The 18200-nt window shown below is 34.9% G+C and overlaps 1 protein-coding gene across 3 annotated transcripts in view; it reads right to left on the bottom strand.

Moving 5' to 3' along the window:
* Positions 1-479: 479 nt before the first annotated feature.
* FGF10 (fibroblast growth factor 10) overlaps positions 480-18200 on the bottom strand; it is a 60667-nt gene continuing 42946 nt past the window's right edge. For all 3 annotated transcript variants that reach the window (XM_072359498.1, XM_072359497.1, XM_072359499.1), the window contains exons 4-5: positions 7078-7181; positions 480-3550 (exon numbers count right to left, since the gene is read on the bottom strand). In XM_072359498.1, the coding sequence (XP_072215599.1) occupies positions 3353-3550; positions 7078-7181 (302 nt within the window). In that variant the 3' untranslated portion in view covers positions 480-3352. The remainder of the gene's footprint in view (positions 3551-7077; positions 7182-18200) is intronic.

The raw sequence follows: 18200 nt of genomic DNA on the forward strand, positions 1-18200 counted from the left end.
TTTCAGCAATATTACAAATATTGACTCACCAACTTGTACTAAAGCTTACTAACCTCTAAAGAACTTTATAACCTGAAATGCCTTGAATGAAACCTTACATAAAATGCAATTATTTTTCCTTCTCCAATGCTTATTTTAAAAGTGTAAGTACTAGTTCTTCTTCCTAAAACCATCATTTTTTCATCAGTGTCCATGCTTTATAATCATCCTTTTTTCCAGTGTATAAACAAGGTGGTTCTGAACACTTATGGGAAGACTCTAAAGCATTTGGTTGCTATTATTGTGGAGATAACACATGCAAAGAGTTAAAGAAATTTTTAAAATGTCTTAGTGATTTTTGTTTTGTTTCAGAGCTATATAGTACCAAACCACATCCTGTAGTACAACATATCTTTTCCCTTTTTATATATATGTTGCAGTATCAATTCAGGTTAATAAAACAAAGACAATAGTCTTATTCTCTATTCCCCATATTTTATTATTTTTATTTAAATATAACATGCTATACATTGTTGCTCAGTGATTTTTATTTTTCTTTTCTGTTTTAAATCTCTCCTCCTCAAGACTCTATCTGACAGAGAACAGAGGATATGGTCAAGGAACTGTAAAACTCTAGAAAAAAGGACTGCAGTTTGCTCCCACCACCACTGGGTATTACAGTATGTTAATCATGCAGGAATCATTGTTTCCTTTTGGGACATTTTGTTCTGGTTCATTCTGAGAAATTCATGTCAGAAATGATTCCTGACTCACTTAGGAAAAGTGATGTTTTTCACGATTTTGGCCTCCGAGCAGCATAGTGTTCTGAGTACTGTGATAATATTTATCCAAAAATCCTCCCCCGATCATATAAACTAGGTAATTCTGTCAAGAGAACATCATCTGTACCCTAAATATTCTTTAAGTAGTCATCCAATACTGCTTTTGCCCAAGCTAACATTGAATGTTCACTGTGAGTGGTCCACTATGTCTTGACAGTTTTAATTATTGATTACAAATTTTTAACAACAGATACTCACTTTTATTATGGTCATTAAGTTTTGCTGATCACCTAAAATTACATTCAAAATCTGAAGTTCTTATTTCCCTGTCTAGAAAATCTCACTTGTTAGGAAGCAAGCTGGAGATAAAGTACCATGAAATGTAATGTTATCTATCAGTTAGAATGTTGTGTCTCAAATTACTTTCTGGTTTTAAAAGAGTTGGCTTTATTTAGGAACTGGAAATACAGTCTGACCACTTTGTATTTTATGGGAAAGCTATTATTTTTTGTGGTTTTTTTTTTTTGCCTTTTTTTTTTTTTTTTTTCCCCTTAATGGCTAATTTTTAAATAACAGATTAAGATTGAAGTGCTGGTTAAACATTGACTTAAATAACTTAGAGAAGATTCCAACAACACCAGCCTTTATAGAGGTTAAACATTCTCAAAAGAAACATTAAGCAAGGCTCTCCTTTGTACCAAAATACAGTTTCCAAACAATAAAAATAAAAACAACTTTTTCACAACAAGAAATATTGAAGATAAAACTGCATCATCAATATAATCTCATAGTTATCACTTAAAAGTATTTAGAACAAAATAATATTATACTACTTCTGTTTCTTACTAAAGACACTGCAAAGGCTTAATTATTTATTTAGTGGAATACATTGTGAAGACAGTGGTACAAATTATTTGTTGTACTGCTTTCTATTTATCTGCTCTAACAAAATGAATCTCGATATGGTTACATTGGTGAGCTATCCAGAGCTCTATAAAATTACAGAGTAAAGCAAAACATAAAACAAACTTATGTACCTTTAATTGAACAGACTTCATATTATGCTAAATTTTGTTATACTGCAGTTGCTCAAGTTAAGCCATGGGACTAGCAACACTTAATGAAAATGTGCTGGATATTATGCGTTTGGAGCCTTCAGTGACTATGATGGATATGAAAGGCATGCTAAAGCTGGATACCAGCACAGCTTTTTTGTTGGCTCTCATATATAATATACATGTGAATAATAATCTCTGATAAATGCATGAGCATGATTTTGGATTCCCTATCCCTCAGTCCTTATTTAGGCATTGCTCCCATTCTTTTTCTGTGACTCTTCAAGATCTTAACAAGGACAAACTCACTGAATGGTAATATTAATTGAATAAGGAGTGCTGTGTTGCTATCTCATCTTTCAGAGACCAAATTTAACACTTCGAAATTTCACACTGTTTAATTTTAACAATGGAATTATCAGTGATTTTAATAGGACTGTCCAGATCCAGATTCCAGCCCAGTGCTTGCTGCAAAATTTCTTACTGATTACAATGCATTTGTTCTTAATTCCACAATGAAATCAAAGTCAGACGAATATACACGCAGATGCATTGATACCCAAGTACAGAGATGGACCCTGCTCTCAGTTTAAAAGTAGCAGAAAGTACCTTTGAAGTAAGTATTTCTTGAAGTTTGTTGTTGAGTGCTAATATGTAAGAAAACCTCTCAAACATAAAGACACACAATACCATTAATCCAAGCACTGCATGTTTGGTCTTTTGCTTAAGTGCAAGAGAGTTAGGAAAAAAAAAAAAAAGGATTATACACATGAAATTCTGCCTTTAAAGCCTTGTCCATTACCTGTTCTCACAGTACTTACAAGGTTCTGATCTTTTAACTAATCAGCCCTGTGTGAAGCACTGAGAAAAATTGAAAACAACAAAGAAGCAAATGAGGAAAACATTTCAAAAAAAAAAAAAAAAAAGAAAAAAAAAAGATATTTAACATCCTATTAAATAAATAACTTAGAGAGAAATAAAAAGGAGTGAAGTTAGAACATACAAGCAAACCATAGTATTCGTTTTGTTAGAACAGCATGATACTGCTTTGCTTATATTCTTAAATCCTATCCATTCTTCCACAAGGCTTCTCCAGAAGCATCTTTATTTGTGCATGTGACCCAAGTGCTTCCAGTAAATGCTTGCATGTCTAACTGTTCATAGGCTTGAATGAGCAATTAAGGTCTTTGATACGAGTTAGTATTCCATAAATAACTTTCCCCACGAAGATCATTCATTAGATTGTCTCACATTCCTTAAGTTCTGTTGCAGAGAGAAAAAAAAAATGTTCACACTGGCAATGACTTATATCCCCTTTGATTCAGCTTCTATCTTGCTCTTAAGATAGAACACCGAACTAAATAAAAGTATTTCATTTGCCAGCAACGAGCACAAAAACTTCAGAGGCTTCCCCTGCTCTTTTCAAACAAGCAGATGTCTGCACTATTTCTTTGCAATAATTCTTCAAGAAGATTACCAATTATTAGTGACATAAGAGCCTTTGGTTCATCTGCATTGATAAAATAGTTCCTTCATTTATGACATTACTACCATTGGAAGAAAGTGAGCTGAAGTGTTTTTCCTTCTTGTTTTCTGTCCCCTCTTTGTGGCTCCCCTTCCATTCAGAGCAACAAACATTTGCCTTCCATTGTGCTTCCAATTTAAGGATGCATATGTATTGTATCCATTTTCTTCTATTCTTTCCTTCAATTTGCAATCACTATTGAACTCCTTCTGTTGAAAGAATAAAACAAATGCACCATTTCAGAACAGACATAATGCTTCACTGTGTAAATACCATTGACATCAACAACTCTTAGATAGCAAAAAAGTGGAAAAAAGTTCAGTTGTGCATAATTATAGCAATAAAATGACAAAATTCAATGAAAGTTGAACTGTAACTTCTCTGTAGTGGGATATAACAATATTAAATCAAATTCTCAGTCATAAACTCAAAGTATGAGGTAGCAGTCTTGGAATTACTCATCACACTCCAGTTCTAATAAATACAACACTTAAGTATCTTGAACCAGATTATTGATACCATGTATTAAAGAAAAATGCGTGGCTTAGGCCTACTTCTTATTGAAGGTAAGATCTTTACACCATGCTGGCAATGCAAAAGGGCTTTTTTAATGAGTATGAATCACTGTTACACTATTGCTACAGTGGACGAGAGACCCTTTTACTTTGCTGAACTGAAGATGGGCTTAGTCTAAAAAAGGTTAATTCACTAGACTTTATGATTCATATACAACCTTGCATTTTATTGAGAAGATATTCAAGTAAACTTGGGAGTAATTTTGGGTAGAGTAGTAGGAAAGTAGGAATTAATGTTTTCTATTTTTAAGGGAGATCTAGTTGCTATTTAACTAGAAAGGATAAAAAAATGCAAGTGCAAGGTAACATGTAGAGGAAGACAGCTTTTTTTTTTTTTTTTTTTTTTTTTTCTAGAATGTTAGGTGCACTTTTATCTGCTTCTCCACAGGAAAGAGTTCTTTGTTTTCACAAATGAGCGGTTACTATGTATAAATAAGTTAGATCACATAATTACTCATATTCTCTACAGAAATCTTTTGAAAGTGGAGTATACACAACATAGTTAAACTGCAACAAAAAATGGACTTTCTTCTGCATTTCAGATAACAAGATGCTATTTCACAGCTGAAGCAGAAGCATATCAGAATCTCAGAGTATGATATATTAATTATATGTGTTATTAGGTTCCTTATGAACCAGATGAGAAATATGTCTGAATAATGAAACATTTTTTATGGAACAGATGAGTATTTCAGGGAACAAGAATAATTTAAACTACGTATTTCCATTCCTATTAATTTAAAATTAAAAAAGTTAAACTAGCTAATGTTCAGTGCTTTGATACAATAGGATTTTCTGGTTTATCATTAATGTCTTCCTTAGTTGCTGTTCAGACCAGAGAGCACAAGTATTTTCTTAACAGAACTGAGCACACTCAAATCCAATTTGTCTCCCAAAATGTTTTTCAATTTTCAAATGAGTAGTTAGTTAAACAACCATAAATACTATTTGTGTTCATAAACTTTCATTCAGATTGTTTAACTTCTACTTGAAGTAATAACATGTCACCTTCTGTGTCAAGGTATTAAGAGAGCAGGTGGCTATCAATCACATTTCAAATCCACAATAATTTTTCCAATCTGCCAGACTGCTGTTTTGTTAAATAAATCCAATAATTCATCTTCCTTGTCTCCTTTGTTCTAACCAGTCAGTTAGACACCAACGTATTTGATAAACAGAGAAAACTGATAAAACAGAAACAGTTTCTTGACTTGTTTTCTCAGATGCAGAACCACACTGCAGGCCAAACTTTTAGTTCTATTCTTAGACAATGCAGAGGGAGCAGATGATGTTGCGAAGTGGCTAAGAAGTATTATTGGCAGGGGTCTGAGTGTTAGCTCAGAATTGCTTTGCTCATTTCAAATGAATTTCAGTATAGCCCAGCACCAATGTCTATTATGCACATGCTTAAGAGTGTTTTTAAAATTTTTATTGGTTCTGTTTTTCATATCCATCTGCAAACTGCCACACTGTAGTAATATGAGTCTAACTGCAAGTCTAGGGAGGATGGGAAAAATAATAACAGAAGCATTCTTGAAATCTCTGAAGTATTATGGAATACATTTTGATAAGTCATTATGTTGTGATTTTATGATGTGAATATTGAAAAATTATCTCAGTTGGAATTAAAAAAAAAAGCTTTCCACATTCGTATCCTCCTGTCAGCACTATTTCTAATACACTGTGAATTACTGAATCTTTTGGGAGCAGTCTCCACCTATGGTACACAAAAGCTGCTGTGCTTTTTTTTTTTTTTTTTTTTTTTGTGTGTGTGTGTGTGTGTGTGTGTTTATATGGCTGGCAGCATGAATTCTTACCACACCAGCAGTGACTAACAATTTGAGTAGGAAAAGTTTGGGATGGATCATAACAGATAACTATGTTAAACGTAGTTAACTGAGACATATAGACTTAGGATGGTGATTTAGACTAGCACCTTTTTGTATGTCTGGAAGCATACCTGTGATCAGTATAGCAATGGAGCTTAAGTGACAAAAGGTAACTTTGTCAGCTGCGCATTATACATCTATCAGTGGTGCAGAGCTGACCACTGATCATCCAGTATTTCTGTCTAGTGTAATTTATCAAATTAAAATCCACATTTATAGGAGATAAGGAATAATTTCTCTGTTCAGGCCTTTCAATTCTTAACACAGTTCCTCAATACAGCTCAGAAGTTGAGGAGGTCAGAGGTAACTATGAACCAGGGCTGACTATGAACAGCATGGATGAAGAAAGACTGTATAGTTTTTGTGAACTAAACACATATAAAATAATTACTTCTTTACACGGTGAATAAACATTCAGGTCCCTCTGAGCCTCAGGTGATGCTCTTGCTACTCTTAGGTTAGCATTACTTCACTATTTGAAGCAGAGACAGACCTAGCTACACTGTTTTATTTAAAGTCTATAAATATTGTGAATACTGGTCAATTTGAAAACTGGCTCATTGCCTTTGTAGGTGATTTGTATAAAGCAAACAATATGTAATAACAGAACAATCTTGTGTTTGTGCCATTGTGTGGATGTTCGTGAATAAATCAGAGTTTACTAGTCAGAATTATAGATAATTTTGCTTCCTGCTAAAAATATTGGGGTCTTAATTTTTTTTTTTTTTTTTTTTTTTCACTAATGGAAAGATCAGTTAACCCAGACAAGTGCAAATTTAAAGACAACTTTCAAATGATAGCCAAATTCTTCTCAGTCAAAATCTCTGTCTCCTTGTACTGTCTATAAACCCGCGTATCAACTGGTACATTCAGTCTATAGATGGCTGCTCTAGAAACCTTCTCAGCATTCAAAGCTAGACAATTTGGTGTGCCTGCTCCATCAGCTGAAGTTTTACAAGATTTTGGGTATCCCTTCAGAATAATGCAGCCTAATAAATGTGGTTGTATTACAGAGAAACAAGGAAATCTGGTCTTAATTTTCAAATTTTGTAGATCCTTCTCCATCAGCCATTATTTAGTAAGAAATGTGCCTGAAGCAGTGTGCATGATAAATGCATGGAACAGGGAGTGTGTGGATGTGGGACTGCCAGAGGATGAAATCTTGATGAACACCTTTAGTAGTAATATGTGGGCAAGCAGGGTTTCAGTAGGCAATAAGGGGAGGAATGCTGACTAATGCCATCTGTTGAGAAGGTAAAAAAAAATACTTACAGAGCCGTAGACTTTTCCTTTCTTGTTCATAGCTAAATAATAGTTGCTTTTGATGGACTTAACTGCCACAACTCCAATTTCTACAGATGTTATCTCCAATATGCCTATAAATAGAAATTGAAATATTTAATTGTTTCATTAGAAGGTTTTCTCACTACAGAAAAATAGCAAAAAACTTAAGAATATTCCACCTCTAGTATTCAGCACCATCTGACTAATAGACTTCAGCAATGTTCTTTTCCAAACCACTGTGAAAACGTACACAAATATTGTTTCAATTAACATGTTTCCTTTGCTAACCCTGCATTTTAAATCTCATAAATACTGAAACAGCTCCATTCTTCTTAGCATAGATTTTACTAAGATTTATCAGAAGAGACATCTGAACCACAGCATTAAATTAAATCTATAGCATATGTCAATAGAATGTTAGATTTATCCCAATCTACAAAACCAGTGGTAAACTATTTATTCCTTGTAGGACATTTAGATAAACTAAATCTCTTGGCTACACTGAGCTGATAAATTCATTTTTTGGCAAGCGTGTTGACATCTTGGGATATAGTAAGACTAACCCTAATGGCCACATTATCTTCTTTGCCTTTCAGATATCAGAAACATTTTACTCTGTTTGTAATAAATATGATTAAGCTTTGTTTCTTTAAAACAAACTATTTCTGGGATACTGGATGACTCAAGGGGCCAGCGATGGGAGACAGAGCTTTTCATCTCTGTATTTTCTGCCTGCATTTTCTGCATACTGAGTTGGGACTGATAGAAGTTAGTTAGTACCACTTACATAGTGAGTGATTCAGAGGTCTGTTTTCAGCTATTATTAGAGCAATTGGACTGCTATATTGTTTTAATACATATACTTTCACATAGAACAAATACGGGTCCAACCAAATAACTTCTAAATATTTTTTTTCAGGTAGCATCCAGGCTCCAGAATTTCTACTGATTTTGAAATACTAGTAGTTAGAATACAAGACACAAAGGGGCTACCAACGGGGAAACTGCAGGAAGCGCAAAAGGAATGAAAAATCTTAGAGGAAAATATCCTAGATGGAGCCAACAAAATGCATGACCACATGATACAACACTTATGAGTTAGCTCACTTAAAAAAATGAATCTGCAACAATTTCCTCCTAACTACGTCCAAAGCATTTTATCTGAGCAGAAAACTAGAAAATTCATATGTTCTTTTCATTTACTGAAAAATTCCTTATGCCGACCACACATCAACAGTATAGCAGGCTATTCAGCTCTTTTATCTGGAAATGCCCTGAAAATATGCCATCTATGCAGACTGTGAAAGCATGTGGACTTTAGGATGCAGCAGAAGCTCTTTCACTGCACCTTTTTTTTTTTTTTTTTTTTTTTTTTTTTTTTTTTAATGAGAAATCAGCATGAAAAATCAGTTCTGGTAAGGATGGACTTGATATATATACTAAAAAATCTTCACCTATGCTGTGATAGTGCTGAATGTCCACTAAAATTCATACAGCCATATGAGAACTGTTCTGCTCAAATCCTCTCTCGAGCTGAAATTCAGGGGATTTGAATCAACAGTGAAGACACAGTTATACATGGCACTGCAATTCTGCTACCTGTGAGGGAGCAGGAAAAATAGTTTCCAAACTCAGAGGTATCCAATTCAGTAGCAGGAAAGTCCTCTCTGATATCTGGAGCTGCCTCACTACTGCCAAGTGGAAAAAGATATGGTCAGTTAGATAAATGAAAACTCTAAACAGAACTTCCATAAGTTATTTCTATGTTAGCTTGGAATTAGCATAAGGTCCTTAAGTAGAAGTAAGATGAACTTTCAATTAGTGGAGTAATCTAGGAAGATCCAGAAAATGTGCGGGTAGAGTCAGTTAAGATCCATGTCCTACTTTTGAAGCTGACTTTATTGTTGCAAAGGAGCTCTGTGTCATTTTCCACATGTAAAATGAATAGAGATACACTGTCTAATCTGAAGTCGTGAGGGCTACTTAAGGTCCAGATAGCTAGCCCAGGACAAACAGATCAATGAGCCCATACCAGCCAAGGGATGCTATGCTTTTTTTTTTTCTTAGTAAAGTTACGCATATTCAAAACTGTGGAAAAACTAAGTTTCTACTTGATTTTCTTCTAAAGAATTAATACAGAGCAGTGGTCCTCAATACTTCTCTCCTGTTGGTTATCCCCTAAAATAACTGTGCTCTAAATTCAAGCAGAGTTGAGTAGAATGGTTTGAGCTATATGCATGAGAAGCCATAAAAGAATAAGAAAGTGTTCTGAATACTGACATGACGCAATCTTATTTTTGTGTAGGTAACATGTTTTTAGGACTTTTCCATGCCAAAAAAGGACAAAAAAAAAAATTGTCAGAACATTAGTGCAGAAATTAATATCTGTGTGCCTGAATTGTCTCATGGGTAAAACTAGACTGGTTCTATCTCAAACAAAACCAGTAACAATAAAAAGAGAATCTGATAGTGGAAAAACTTGCCATTATTACTTGTTACATTTTGAAATGGGTTAAACTAAATTATAGTTTGTCACATTATCCTTGTAAAAAGCACATCATATTGGATTAACAGACTATTACACATGTAAAACTTCTGAGAACAGCCAGAGAAAAACAGTGTTTAAATATGAAACTTGTATTGAATTAGTAAATTTTAACAAATTTCCCCTTAATCAACAATGATAAATTACTCTGCAATACATCAGCCAAGTTAAAGTAACAGAATTATTTACAGAATATATGAAAATATAATAATATGTTTCTGGTAAAGTTTGGTCACAGTCTCATATGCTATTACATCTTCAGTGAGACAGCCAAAAGAAAGTCAAGAGGAGAAATCTTATTACGTTCATTTAATACTATGAAGCACAGTAACTAACTTGCTTTCACCCCATTATAGTGGTAACTGCAGTTAAACATGTCGGAATTCTTCTAAACTACTATGTTTGTTCTCATAAGCAGTGATCCTGGATATATTCTCACTATGTTTTGTGTATTTGGAAGTTAAAAAAATGTTCTGTAATTTTCTACTTTTGATCTATTGCCTCTTGGGCAGCATGGATTTGGTTTGGTACATATCTACCTTGCTGCTATGTGCACACCCTGGAGAATTTATCGTGTATCGAGTGATACGCTCATTATAAGTACTCAATTAGCTGTTTTTTAAATTGAAAATTATTCATCAACATTCACAGATTTTCATGGAGGAATTTCTCTCATGAGTTTCATAGAAATCTATTGAAGGCAATAGGAATCTTTTCATAGGTGTCAGTGATGTAGACACAAATTCCAGAGGTCAACATGAGAGCATCAACTCATCTGACACCAATCTCCACGCAGAAGTGATAAGGAATTTCCAGAACTTTGAAACAGACTGGATTTAAATCAATCCCCTTTGATGTAAGGGTGAAAATATGTATTTTATTATTCTCGAGTCATTATTAAATTCAGCAGGAACGTGTAAAGAAAAGCAATTGAGGCATACGGTATGCAGCATAAAATTGTAGATTTTTCACCATCTAATGATACTGACTTCTTTGAGGGCACACAGTTTTCTGTATTTTCCTCATGGACTGTGTCATGCACCATGACTAGGCTTCTACAGTGCTGAAATAAAAAATATATATAATTTCCATTGTCTTTCAAGAATAAATACTTTAAAACTTAATATTCGTCACTTGCTACAGTTTGGAAACAAGAATCTGTAAATAGCCACAGGCAATATGGCTGAAATGATCTAATGGCGAGTGCACCCCTTGGCCTTAAATAGGAAAGCTATTGTTGGCAGATGAATTGTCCTTAGACACTTTTATAACATTCGAGGTGGTTTTATCTCAGTATTTACATTAGAATGTTTTTCTGGTATCTGACACGATCTTGTTTCAATTTGGGCCCATTATTTCCTGTTTATAATGTAAGTTGACAGGAAAAAAAGAATTATTTTTTTCATTACAGAAAGGTTTTACCTTCAGAAGTTACCACACCTACTTTTCTACCTACCATCTTAAGCATTCTAAGCAAGTCCAGTTTTCCAGTGCGTTTCTTAAAGCTGCCAGATTTTCTAGGTCTTTAAAGACTGTGGTTTGTATCCCCACAGCACAGCTGTAGTGCTCTTACTAATGTCTTACTGATGTTGAAACACGAAGAAACATTTCACATTTCCCGTAAAAGATATATGCGTCTTCATATGTATATTTCTTGTATATGTAATGTATATTTCTTTCGTTTTCACAGGAACATGATTAATTTCAATTTCTGATTAAATATTTGAAAGGAATGCAAGCAGTCCTTCTTATCATATATTTGTGAATTTGATTATACTTAATTAAGTTTCATACTCTGCATATGCTTCACTTAAGTGTCCTCTTCTTTATTGTGTCGCTTCATGAAGAATTTCACTTCGTTTTTGCTGGCTGATCTTGTTTAAGAGAATAGCCTTAGAAACATTAATTTCTGAAATCTTTTGCAAATGTATGATGCCTCACACCTCTCTCCTGTACATGAAGATTTTAGCCCATTATTGGAAAAAATTCAGTAGATTTGGTATTACAATTAATTCATTTAGTTAATCATTTCTTAGGTACTTATAACATAAAAACTAATTTTCCCATCCTTTTTCTCAGTATGGGTGTTGTCTTCAGATCTTTTGTTTTTCTCTTTGTAGAGGTAGATATTTTATGTTTAGTTCATCTTCAGTCACGTCAGAAGTGAATAAACTAAAAACCAAGTAAATCACCCGGCTTAACTTCATCTTACTATTTTTCTATTCTAGCCTATGTCAGTTTCTCCTTGGAATTCATGTTAGTTTTCTGTAAAGACTGAATCAAAAACAATATTTCAAATACTATCTAACATATACAAAATTAATAAAGTAAATACTTCCGTGCAATAATTTTATTTGTAATGAGGTTTGATAATGAGCAATTAAAAAAATAGTATTTTCATGGGAAAAAAATCTGGTCAGTAGTTACTCGTTTCTAGTTTCATGTTCTTTGGGAGTGTGGAAAGCAAAATAAAATTATAAATTAAAAAAAGAGGACAAAAAACCCACTGTGGATTCCCTTATGGTTTTAAAACAGATAGTACGCTATTATTTTACAGCCATTACTCTGTAAACTTTAACAATTGTAACTAATCCCCTTTGACCACATCCACTGTAAAAGCATGGCTTTCAATATTCAAACCATTTCCGTCTCAACATAATTAGAAACATTTTAAATATCAAGAGATGTGCCCTATAGCCATGCATGTGCTGTATTTACAGGTCCCAAGGGCTAGGAACATACTCCCAATGGAACCCAAATATATTTAACTTAAATAAACTGTATTTTTATGGTTTATAAAAGTGATCATTATATAAATGAGAAAGTAACAGAAAGCTGTCTTGTTGCACACAGAGGGACTGTTTAAAACCAAAAGGAAAAAAAAAAAAACAACAAAACAAACAAAAACCAACCTCTTACATAATTCTGAACCCTAATTCAAAATTTCTTATGCTCTTATAAAAATGTCAGTGATATGAAGCAAAAAATTTGCAGAACTTCCTACAACAATCTGAAATTATGCCAGGCAATTTCTTCATAGAATCATAGAATGCTTGGGGCTGGAAGTGACCTTTACGACCATCTTGTTCCAACCCCCTGCTATAGGCAGGGACACCTCCCTTTAGACCAGGCTGCTTAAAGTCCCATTCGGCCTGGCCTTGAATGCTTCCAGGGAGGGCCAATTCACAGCCTCACTAGGCAACCTGTTAGATTGCCTTACCATCCTCACAGTAAAGAATTTCTTCCTAATATCTAGTCTAAATCTTCCTTCTTTTAGTTTAGAACAACTTTCCTTCATCCTGTTGCTAACTACCCTTATGAAAAGCCACCCACCAGATTTCCTGTAGGCCCCCTTCAGGTACTGGAAGGCCACTATAAGTTTTTTCCTTTGTTAAGAAACAGTAAACTTGACACAGCACAAGATATATTATCAATACTCAGTGGATCCAGTCGTGCCAAACAATAAGAACCACATGATTCTGGAGTCAAACTGAATTTCACAGTGTGAAGCAGAGGCCATTTTTCTCTGTCCTTTGTAAAGTAAGTAAGTTCTTAAAATGCACTGTATATTTGTCATGCCAGTTTTAATGTAGAGGAAAAGAGACACCTTGCATCCTCTCCTGTTCTGAGCCTAGCCATCTCAGATAAGACGCCACATACATGGCAATCCACAGGCAGTCCCTCCTTCTCTTCATTTTTCTTCTGTGTGAATAAATATTGCGGAGTAAGAGTGATTTCACTTGGATGGAATGTGATAACTGAGAGTTTGTGAAACTTTCCAGTTTCCTAAATGATGACACGAAGCTGTTGGGCTTGTGAAGGCAGCTGAAGCTCTTGGTGGGTACCCGGAGAGAGAGAGACTTGGCAACACACTTCTAACCTGAGGTTTGAGAACTTTGGTTTGGTCAGCATCCACGGATAGTACCTGGGAGAGTTCTTTTGACTGTCAGTGGCTTGGACCAAACAAAGTAGGTGATAAAGCATCATGTTGAAAATCTCACTGTTCATAAAGGTGATTTGAAAACATGTTGTTTAAAGAAGTGAGAAGACTGATTGGATGTGGTCATGCAAAAGAGGAGTGAAATGCTTAGGAAATGAGAGGCTGTTGGGTCTGTTTCCTTCCTCTTTCACCATTTACATCTGTGGAAGGCATGATGAACACATCTCCAAATAAGAACACTTTCCTTTTTTTAATTTGTTTTGCTAAAGAATTGTTGACTTCAGAAAGAGGAAGATGGCGGAACAGAAAATAAACCTATGAAAAATAAAATGGGATATGCAAGAGCTGCCTTTGGAAGCACTTTCAACCAAGCAAAGTAGCACCACTAAAATGTAACCTTCTGGATTTTGTGGCTCTATGTGAAATATAGCTCCAGGTATAAATCTACAACGTAAAAGACTTACAGAGAGAAATCTGAAATAAGCAACAGCCTGAGCCATAACCTAAGCTTTGACTTAAAACCAAAATTTTATTGGAAGTTAAAATCAGTTTGGTGCTTTTTATTATTATTTAATATTTGTTGAGACCTCAGCCTTTCCTGCTGTAAATCAGATGTCCAAATACTGAAATATCACAAAGAAAGTTTCTGATATGTCATATTTATATCAAATGTAGCCAAAATGTGAATGTCCCGTGAGCTTTCTGACATCTGATGCATATGGATAAGCTTGAGATAAATGTCCAAACTCCTGAGAGACTGTGGGAACAGGACTTCAGAGCCCTCCTGCATGAGAACAGTATTGGCATAAGTCACGAGATATCCATTGTTCACAAAGACCATAAAAAAGACTAATTATTAAAGCTCTTTATCAGATCCACGGAGGGATTAAAGGAAAATAATCTTCTCCTCCTTTCCTTATCTACTGCTTTTATGAGTTTGATTTCAGAGAAGAACAAGGACCACTCAACCAATGCTCCTCTGTACACTAAGTAAATGGAAAGATGGAAGCACTGTGGTACACAGGAAGAGAAAATCTTATGCAATAGTAAGAGCTGTTGGCTAGAAAAAGAGGAGATTAAATTTAGCTACTTTATGTAGCTGAATGTCAGGAAGCAATCCTGACACGTCTGTGAAATCCATTCTGATATGTAATTAAAAATGATTTATACCTGCTAGTCAGTGGAGAAATAGGCGCTTCTGAACATCAGCACTTTCTGTGCTAAATGTCAAAAGTCAGGCAAGTGAAACTTAACCAAAGCAAATGCAAGAGGACATATCTGTGTTGTCATTTGAGGTCAGATCAGTTTTTAGGGACACCTTGTCCCTCACTTTCATCGCTTACATTCAATCATTTCATCAGATTTCTCCACAGTACTGCTGGAGCTATTTAAAAGGAGGGAAGATGACAAAGATTTCTTCCTTCATATAAATTTAATTTAAGCTATGGAGATGTTCTAGCTACTGGCAAAGCCAACCATGCTTTGGGCAAAGACAAGAATAGGTACTGCTAGTTCTGTGAATGTTGATGGAAAAAGTAAGAGTCTGAAGACTTTAGTGTGCCAAATGTTCGTTTCTGGGATAGAGGAATTATAGCTGATAACTTAAACTGACCAAGTTATTGTAGCAATTCACAGACTGAGAGAAAAAAAGGGGGAAACAGAACATCCCAGACTGGTATATATGGTTAGTTGCATGGTTGTGCTTACCTTGTTTGTTAGCTCTGTTGACAGAGATGACTTAAGGATTTCCAGCCCCCCCTCCCCCCTAATATTTTTCTCTGCCTCTATGCTGAAGTTCATCAACCCTTCAAATATAACTGTGGAGAAGAACTGTAAACAAAATTGTTGGAATGATGTGGCTTGGAAATAAGCTCTCAATATGAAACAAACCAACCAAAAAACCCTAGGGAACAAACAATTCAGGTTTTTGCAGTCATTCCTGGTAGTATATGTTTTCTAGATCTCCTATTGCTTTCTTTCTGGTCTTTTTCCAGCAGCTAATTTTTTTAAAGTGAGGTGCCCAACACTGGACCAGTATTCTAACTGAAGTCTGATGGGTACTGAATAGAGCAGAAAGATTACTTCATGAGTTTATAAGTAAACTTGGATACCAATCCAAATCCTAATCGAAACTTGGCAGACCATTTATGTTTCCATTTAGTCGACAGGACTAGGCACTCAGGATTTTGTCCAAAACTTAAATTTTTATGTCTCCATAGAAATACATAGGATGGTGCAAAGCTTTTAAGATACCAATATAACTCAAAAAATTTCCTCAGAGGTGTATGGGGCTGTCCATTTGTAACCTATGTAGAATCCCATGTTACCTTCCATATTCATGATCATTATATTCACCTCCTGCATTTTACCATTTGTACTTGAATAAGAGAGCAAATTGGAAGAAACTTTCAATTTATTGCCCAGCCTAACACACAAGGAAAGGATAATATACAGACAATGGCATGGTGAAAGAAATGTCAAAATGGATGGTGTCTGGCTGGACAATTAGTTGTCATTCACTTACAGTCTCAATAAGGGCAGATCTTCACTTCTGAGGCAGTCAACTAATGATCAGCCACAAGCTCTTAGCAGACACAGTATATTAAAGCATTGGGCACAAATTATATATGATGGGGCACTTAGGCACTAGCATGAAATGAGCCTGGGTGCTAAAAAAGTCAGATAAGTAAAAGGTATATCAATAAGATGTTGTATCTCTGCTGTATGATGTGTCAAACAGTGTGCTGCAGGTTGCCTCCAATGCGCCCCTCTCAACAGTCTTTATCCAAGAGACAGGTCTGTTGCCTCCCACTCTGATTGTTTCACACATGCTTTAGCTATTCTAGTTAAGGAGGCTGAGCTGAACATAGAAATGAGAGAACAGTTTAATAATTATTTTTAATCTGTTATGATAGATCTCGACTTGGTATACAGGACAATAGGACTGGAAAAACATATCTCAAATACTTATCCTCTTGTGTAAGGTGGGAGACAAAGGGAAACCTATTGCATAACTGTAGCACAAAAGTTAGGAATTCACACTGCACTGCCAGGGTAGGATTCTGTATGGTCAAAATGACCTAGATTTGGAGAAATTTGGTGAAAAATGGAAAATCGCTAAGTTTTAAAGGCTCCTTTTCATGGGACCTACATCTAGGTACAGATTCTAGCACTATCCTGCTACTACTGTGTTTCTGTGCAAAAATCTTGCCAAATGCACTAATCCACCACATCAGTTAGTTGTTGGTTCTAATGCTTTATGGCTGTTTTTGCTTTTCCCAGGAAAAAAGGTAGTTTACATATGGGATCTGTATGTTTATAATGTATGACAACCCCTGGACAGCGATAATGATCACTCTTTTTCACATACGTATCTTAGGTGGCAGTTACTTATAAACATTTTCACCAGTTTTCATCTACAATATCACAAATTACCCCAATATAACTTGGTCACAACCGTAACATGTAAAAAAAACGACAACAACAAAAAAAAAAAAAGAAACATCATAATGATTGAGGGGACAGAAGGAAGATTTTGGAAGAATAAATTGGGGCAGCTGTACCAAAGGGTTATTAGAATCAGTTATCAGTAAGTGACTGCAAACAGCATTTCATTCTATCTTAAAATTCCTGACTGTTATTAGTCCCTTACCGCTTTTTTCTCCTCCAAATTATTTTACTGTCTGCTCTGGATGTGACAAAATGAAAGAGAGGTCTTTGATCCTAATACTTGTATTCACATAGTTTGGGTGTATGTTTATAATTTAACACTGTCATAGACTATGAGTAGCTCGTAACTTTGGAGGATCCATTGCCAATAAACTACTGCCTTAACTGTTTTAGAAAAGACATTTACTGAAAAAGACAATATCAGCACGTTACTGGATAATCTTGGAGTAAATAAAGAGACATTGTGAATGGACTGAGAAATTCATTGCAAGTTGTTAATGCAGAAGAAGATGTTAAGGCCAACAGTATACTAGCTTAAAAGACTTACATAGATGACCATGGGTCACGATTTGATTGCTTTGCCTATTTACTTTTTGTTTTCTTTGAAAAAAATTATTCTTAACTCATCCTAAATTATAAACAATCAAAAAGGCACCATTCAATAACTGCAAGTATTATTCTTGTTATAATATATAATCAGCTTCTTATTTTTATTGTTAGACTTGCACTTTTTCCTACATATCCTGTATACTTTCATTTAACCATCAAAGGTATGCTGAAACACTAAAACAAGTAATAAGGTCTGTACACTTGCTCACATATATAAACTATTGCCTGCTATAGTGAAAGCACCTGATATATGTCTTTCACAGTGTTTTCATCTTTAATACTTGACTGCCTCCTAAACTGGCTGGACCTGGTATCTTCAGTCTTCTAGTACAAACAATTTTTTTAACTCCTGATGAGCAGTGATAAGCGCTGTCTACTTAAACATTCATTCAACACCTCATCAAAAAGCAGAATGACAAAATCGTCAATCTTACATAGAAACTTAAAAGGCTGATCTGCAGAGCACAATCACTTCACACCCTTCTGCTTTCATTACCTTCAAGTCTCCTTCTATTTTGTTTCCCATCTTGCCTGCTGACATCTTCAGATAACAGCTAACAAGCATGT

This window comes from Excalfactoria chinensis, chromosome Z, assembly GCF_039878825.1.
Source record: "Excalfactoria chinensis isolate bCotChi1 chromosome Z, bCotChi1.hap2, whole genome shotgun sequence".
NCBI classification, from domain to species: domain Eukaryota; kingdom Metazoa; phylum Chordata; class Aves; order Galliformes; family Phasianidae; genus Excalfactoria; species Excalfactoria chinensis.